Raw genomic sequence first — 6,736 nt, 5'->3', positions numbered from 1 at the left:
ACAAGACTGGTACTCAGAGGGCGTCTCGTCCAGGGCGTACTTCAATGTAGAACCGCCACTGGTTGAACAGACTGATGGTTTGAGGCAGGAAAGATTTACTGTAGCGTTATTTGAGACAACAAAGTTGTCTGAGTCTTCTGGAGAAGTTGCTCTGTTGTCAGGGTGGTCAGGGTTATTATCTATGATTGATAACCAGGGTTGGAGAGTAACAGATTACATGTAACAGCGTTACGTATTTAAAATACAAAATCAGAGTAACCATATTTGTTACAGTTACAGTTTAATTTGCTGTATTCTGAATACAGTTACTTTCTCAATAAAATGGATTACCTCGGGATTACTTTACAGCACTACACACAGGTTGTACTGTGCGGATGCAGGTGGCATTATGTGTGCAGTTATGCTACAAGTCAGGATGAGAAAAAGGAGCTGGAGGACAAATGCATCTTTGTCCTGGACATTTAGAGAACATTTGACCCACAAACCTGATCAAGAAGGTCACTCAGTAATGAAGGTCATTCATTACAGTCGTATAGTGCTTCACTACCCATCAACAAAGCTACTTTCAGCATCGTCTAAGTTGAAGAAGCATCACGAGGTAAGTCGTCTAATTAAGTAAGTTGGTAATTATTAATCCAGCTCCACCGGCTCAGAGTGCTCACATGTGGGAAAGAAAGGAGGTCCACCGGCTCACATGTTGCTTGTCCTACACAAACAAACAAGGCCTGTTTTAAATTGTGTATTTTTACAAGGGTGTTCTGTATAAATGTCAGAGGCTCAGAGGCTGTAGTTTGGACATGGACACCTCTGTTTTAGTGTACAGATAAATAATCATTTATATATTGCTGGGTGTTTGTACATGACAGCAGCTACCATTTAGTCCATGAATGTATTGACTCCACTAGGTTGGTTCTTACTATAATATGGTAAATGTTCATCAGCACTGGGCTCATTATGTGACATTAATGTATTATTCAACCATTAAGATGTAACTGATCAACTGATTATGATTCTTTCTGAATATAAATAAAAAGAAATAAAATTAAAAGACAGCAGCCCATAGCCATACAGAGGACAGCAGCTAAAAGGACTGAGAACATGATGACTGATGATGACGGTGACAAATACAGCACCACTACCAGGACGACTTCTGGACCTCATCAGAAACAAACACAGCTCATCACAGCACCTGCCACCGCTACCCAGAGCAAAGTTAATGCAGTGATTTTAGACTTTGTAACTGGCAGTGAACAACCTTACTGCTGTTAACTGATAGAAGGAATCAGTGGAGGGAAGACGCCCAGTGAGCAGGAAGACACTGATGCAGAGCAACAACAAAGCATCACATTTTGACCAGGAATAATATGTTTGCTGTGAGTTCACAAAGTGCACGATTGCTCCCTGTATTGTTCTCAATGCACTTTATAATTTTTATTATATGCACATTCAAAGCATGTTTTTACTTTGTTATACACCTGCTTGTTAAAGCAGCCATGTTGCTCTTTAATTTTCTGAAGACAGTAATTGGATCGTTCTGCATGTGTTCAGTGTCCCAGATAAAGTAATCCAGAAGTATTCAGAATACATTACTTGAGTAATCCAAGGGAATACATTACAGATTACATTTTAGGACATGAAATCAGTAATCTGAAGGGGAAAACATTTTAAAAGTAACCCTCCCAACACTGCAGTCAACTAATGAATCAGAGTAAAGAACTAATGAGTGATCAGTCAGCGTTTACTGTCTCACCTCCTCCGTCAGAGAATAAACACATGACCTTCATTATTTTATAAAAACAGACCAGACCAAACACTTAATGTTTCAGGGTGAATTTAATTCAATTTACAGATAGAAAAGAACACAAGGAGCTGCAGGGATTGAACATGTGATGTAGAACTAAACTGTCTGACTGAGCTGACAGATGAATATTATTTCTGGAGTAAATGACCTGACATTAATCACTGATGGACACTTGAATCTTTTGATTGAAACCATCAGCTCCTGCTGTCAGACACAAACAGTAAGATTCAGAATGAGACAGAAGAAAGAAGTGATGAATGAAAGAAAAGTGACCTGATGAAGCTCCTCCCTCTGATGACATCACTTGGACGCTTCATCCTCAGGAGGCGTGGTCACTCCCCAAGGCATGCTGGGTAAATAGTTTGCCAGCCACTCCCCCCAGCTACTCCTTGGCTCCCCCTCCTCCCCTGCTCCTCTTTTCACCTCCCACCCTCCCACCACCCAGTCCAGCTCCTCTCTGCCTCCCCCCGCCTCCTCCCTCTCCTCCCTCAGAATCACACTGTAGCGCATTTTGGACACTCTGTCTCCTCCTCCTCTCCTCCCTCTGTCCATCCCTGGATGACCACCTCCTGTTCTACCTCCATCCTCCAGAGGGACTTGACACTCCTCCATCACATCCCTCCATCCTCCTATCTCCTCCTCTTTGCTTAACAGACGGTACAAAGTCTTCTTATACACTCCTCTCTCCCTACGTGCTCCTCTTTCTACCTCCTCCTCTCTAGTTGCTGCTCCTGCTGTCGCCTCTACAGTAACTGGTCGTTCTTCCCTCTCTCCTTCTTCACCTCCGTCTTCTTTCTCCACAGCTTCTCCTCCCTCTCTTTGGACAAACAGAACAGAGCGATATAGCGCCAGTACTCCTCCTCCTCCTGCTACCTTCTCTTCCCTCCCCCTGTACTCTGACAGCATCACTCCTTTCCTGCCTCCTCCTCCTCCTCTCTTTGCCAGCATCCCAACCAGCGGCTTGTACATCCTCCTGTACCAGATGACCAGCCTGGTCAGAGTGGCCAGTATGCAGACGACTGAGGCGACGCACAGCAGCAGACATCCTGCAAACAGCCAGACACAGAAAACCCCTGCAGCTGCTGCTGCTCTGACAGATCTGACTTTACTACCAACACCGTCTCTTTCATCTGCGTCCATGGAAGGAACTGACTGGGTCGTTGCCTCAGTGGTGGTGGTGGTTGGGTGATTGTGTGTTGTTGATGCTGCAGTTAAAGGAACAGGTTTGGTTGTCTTGACAGGTTTGGAGGTTCTGACGGAAAACAGAGTTGCATGAGTGGTCAAGGGGTGTGGCTTAACTATCTCAACCTCTGATCCTGAATGGTTTGACCATTCAGTGAGACTGGTGAAGGTTTGGTACCAGGACCTCGTGACTTCTCTGTAGTATCTGGTGTATGTTTCTACAAATGCTGATGTGGGATGTAAAGAGGTGGGAGGAGTGGCAGGAGTAGTGGAAGTGATAGTAGTAGGTGGAGGAGGAGGAGGAGAAGTTGCAGCTGGTATGGAAGTAGCTGCAGAAGAAGTTTTGTGAGGAGAGTCAGTGGTAATCAGCTCGTCAGTGTGTGTGATTCCAGTCGACTCTGTTGACGGTGAACACAGGTCTGATTCTTCCAAAGTCATTACCGGTTTACCTTTGTGCCACGGTGGAGAGTCACACACCTGAGGACAGAAAACAACCACCAGAAAATATTAGAACTGCTCAATCAGAGCCGCCTCTTCACATCATTATAACATTATGATCTCTGTTAAATGATCTCTTCATTCTCTAAGATCAGATTTCCCTGAAGGCCTCAAGACGCTTCCAACAAACCAGAAGACCACGTGATGGTGAAGCACACGTCAGGATTTAAAACTCACCACGCTCTCTCCGTCGCTCTTGATGTCCGGGCCATCCCTCACATAGATGTTCATTTCGTACTCATCGAGGTATTTTTGTAAGTAACTGAGGGAACAGAAGCAGGCCCAGGGATTGGCTGACAGGTAGAGGTATGGCACCTCCTCCTTCTGGCTGAACCAATCATCTGGCATCACCTTGATCTGAGATGAAAAAGAAACATCCCTCAGTTTTAGACCTTCTTGTCTGTGCCCCCTACAGGTCATCAGCTAGTTTAGGTTGCCTACCTTGTTGTTCTCCAGGAACAGAGTTTCTATGGCTGGGAGGGGGTGGAGCATGAGGGTGGGGAGCACCTTGATATGATTACTGGTCAGGTCCAGGATCTAGAGGGTTGGACAGATTTGATCAGAATGACTGATTCCTTTTCTTCCTCTTCTTTTCATCCTAACGTATGCAACATGAATTCATTCACAAACACAGACTTCACTACTCCGTCATATATAATCCTCAAACATGACAGCTTCACAACATACAACAACCAGGTCATGTGCTTCCTTAAAGATATGTCCACTCATTTCCTGATTTACAACTTTCCTTCGAACAGAAAACTTCATGACACATCATCGAGCAGTAAGTATTTTAGCTTCCCTCCTGATCTGGGTAATAACCTAGTGAGTTTCTGATGAATAACACCCACAGATGTTCCTCTTTAAACCCCAACACCTCCACCTGTCCTTTAGAACTGAAGAAGCTACTTGGATAAAACGTCTTCAAGAAACTCTACAAGTCCAGTCGCCTTTCTTCAGTGTTTTGGGAAAAACTATGACTATGACTTCAAGTAGAGCCTTCAGAACTCCCTGAGACATCCATTTCGCGAAATTTCCCAGTTTGGGATTAATAAAGAAACTATCTAATCTAATCTAATCTAAAATGTTTTTAAATGCTAATAGTTCTATGCTTACTTTTCAACTAGCAGCCGCTGTGGTTTCTGTTCCAGCTTCTTAACATGCTAAATCATAGGTGTCAAACTCTGGCCCGCAGTGTAATTATATCTGGCCCGCGAGACCAAATACCAAATGACTACCAGAGCTGGAGCACTGGTATTATACAGCACATGTATCATTGATACTACAAATCCCAGAATGCTTGTGTTTTGGTGCATCAATCAGGACAGGACCTGTAAGTACCCTCTCCTCTGTTGACAGTAGTCACAGCGTCCTCAAGCTAGTACTGGCACCATGCTTGCCCTCCCAAAAATGTTGAAAAGAAAGGCAGAAAACAGGAGCTTTCTGGACATGTGGGAGGCAGAATATCTGTTTACATATATAAAAGACAGACCTGTTTGTCTTGTATGCGGAGCCAACGTGGATAGTATGAAGCTTTGCTTGTTCCATATTCAATGTTAAGACCCAAATGAAAACGTTCATTGTTATATCTGGAAGAAGATTCTTTCCAGGTTTTAATTAAATCTTGGCCCACTGTGTATTTGAGTTTGACCCCCTGTGCTACATGATCTACATCCTCTCTACTTTATAGTAGTGGTGGTAGCTTCCTAACATGCAGTGTTAGCATGTAACTTGTGCATCGTCCTAAGACACTGACCTCCAGCTTGCTGAGTCCAGAGAAGGCGTCATTGCTCAGAGAGTTGATGACGTTGTTGTCCAGGTAGAGTTCAGTCAGAGCAGGACAGGCAGAGAAGGAGCCGTCGGAGAGGGACGTCAGCCGGTTCGACCCCAGCCGGAGGACACTGAGGCTGGGGAGTAGGAGCGTGGCGCTAGGGGTCACCTCTGGAACCTGACAGAACAAAACAGATATCATTCATTTCAGGCTGCTTTAACTACACCAGTTCAGTTTTATTTTGAAAGCACCGTGCAGACGGACACCTTGTTGCCTGTGAGGTCGATCTCATAGATGTCTGGGAAGATCTGGAAGGAGGTCCAGGACAAACTGGGGATCAGGTTGTTGGGAAACAACAGAACCTGAAAACAGAGAAACATTTAGAGCTCTGGTGGTTTCCTGTCCAACTGCCAACAGGAAGCTTGTATCTCCGCTTTGGTCTCCTCCTGTCAGTCATAAGTTCTTCCACTCACAGTCGTTTCAAAATGCTTCCTGCACCGTTTCTTATTTCTTCACAGCATACAACTCATGTTCTTAGTTATTGATTAGTCAGGCTGTTACAGGGCTGAATGGATGAACTGAAAGTTGGATTAAACCATAAATATTATTTTGTCTCTGGCTGATGTCTGTGGTACGTTACCATTGTCGTGAGTTCGAATCCCGCCGGGATGTCGTTGAAGCCGGCGGCCGTGCAGTTCTGCCTCGGACGGTGGTCCTTGTCCCTGTCGCTGAGGCAACCGGCCACTGCTGCAACCATGGCAACGTGGGACAGGAGGAAGACGAGGAAGAGGAAGAGCTGCATCCTTACAGAGACCCTCGGAGACTGTCGGCCTGTCTCAGCGTGAGAGACGGAGAAACTGAGGGAGGAGACTCTGGGGACAACACTAAGTGTCCACTGTGTGTGGGGTTTGATTGACAGCTGCTGAAGCAGGAAGTGTGATGAGGCTGGAGACCAGCTGACAGACTTCCTGCTGTCTTTGATAAGAAACACCATCTATCTCAATAAAAAAAGACACTCTGACGCTGGTGGTTTTCATGTTTCCTCTGATTAAGACATCTGTTGCCTCTAGGTTTTCTTGGAATGAAATGATCATGTGTTAAACTTTTAAAATTCATCTGTGAGGAGACCAAACCATCTCATTCAGTTTTCTGCAGATCTTTGTTAGATGATGGAGCTGCCTCTGATAAAAGGTCAGCGGTGGATCCTGATGAGCTGCTACAGCAGTGTTTCATTGCCTTTTATTTTCTACCTTTAGAGCCAATATTTGTAAAATTAAAAGTACAGGTAAATCTCATCTTTACACATATTTTTTTCTTACACGTTTGTTTCAAGTGAGGATGAAGATGAAACTGACTGCTGCCCTCTTTTGGCTGATGGTGGAGAAACAGCAACGGCTTCAGGAGCTTGTGATTGGTTGGTTTGATCGTTGGACATCAGGGCCTGTATTCCTTCAGATTCCTACACTGTAAACAATTTTCCTGTA

The 6,736-nt window shown here is 44.7% G+C and overlaps 1 protein-coding gene across 1 annotated transcript; it reads right to left on the bottom strand.

The window, feature by feature from the left end:
• Positions 1–2,101: 2,101 nt before the first annotated feature.
• LOC311492887 (uncharacterized protein) lies at positions 2,102–6,096 on the bottom strand (the record flags this gene model as incomplete). The annotated part of the gene is made up of 6 exons (XM_084551325.1): positions 5,893–6,096; positions 5,519–5,614; positions 5,238–5,429; positions 3,923–4,018; positions 3,659–3,838; positions 2,102–3,460 (listed from the first exon to the last, which is right to left on the bottom strand). Exons 1-6 carry the CDS (start codon positions 6,052–6,054, stop codon positions 2,102–2,104), a joined length of 2,085 nt encoding a protein of 694 aa, XP_084407451.1. The 5' UTR covers positions 6,055–6,096.
• Between the last annotated feature and the right edge of the window lie 640 nt (positions 6,097–6,736).

Source organism: Chelon labrosus (genome assembly GCF_963514085.1).
Source record: "Chelon labrosus genome assembly, chromosome: 1".
Taxonomy (NCBI): domain Eukaryota; kingdom Metazoa; phylum Chordata; class Actinopteri; order Mugiliformes; family Mugilidae; genus Chelon; species Chelon labrosus.
This window is presented reverse-complemented; position numbering and strand designations above follow the sequence as displayed.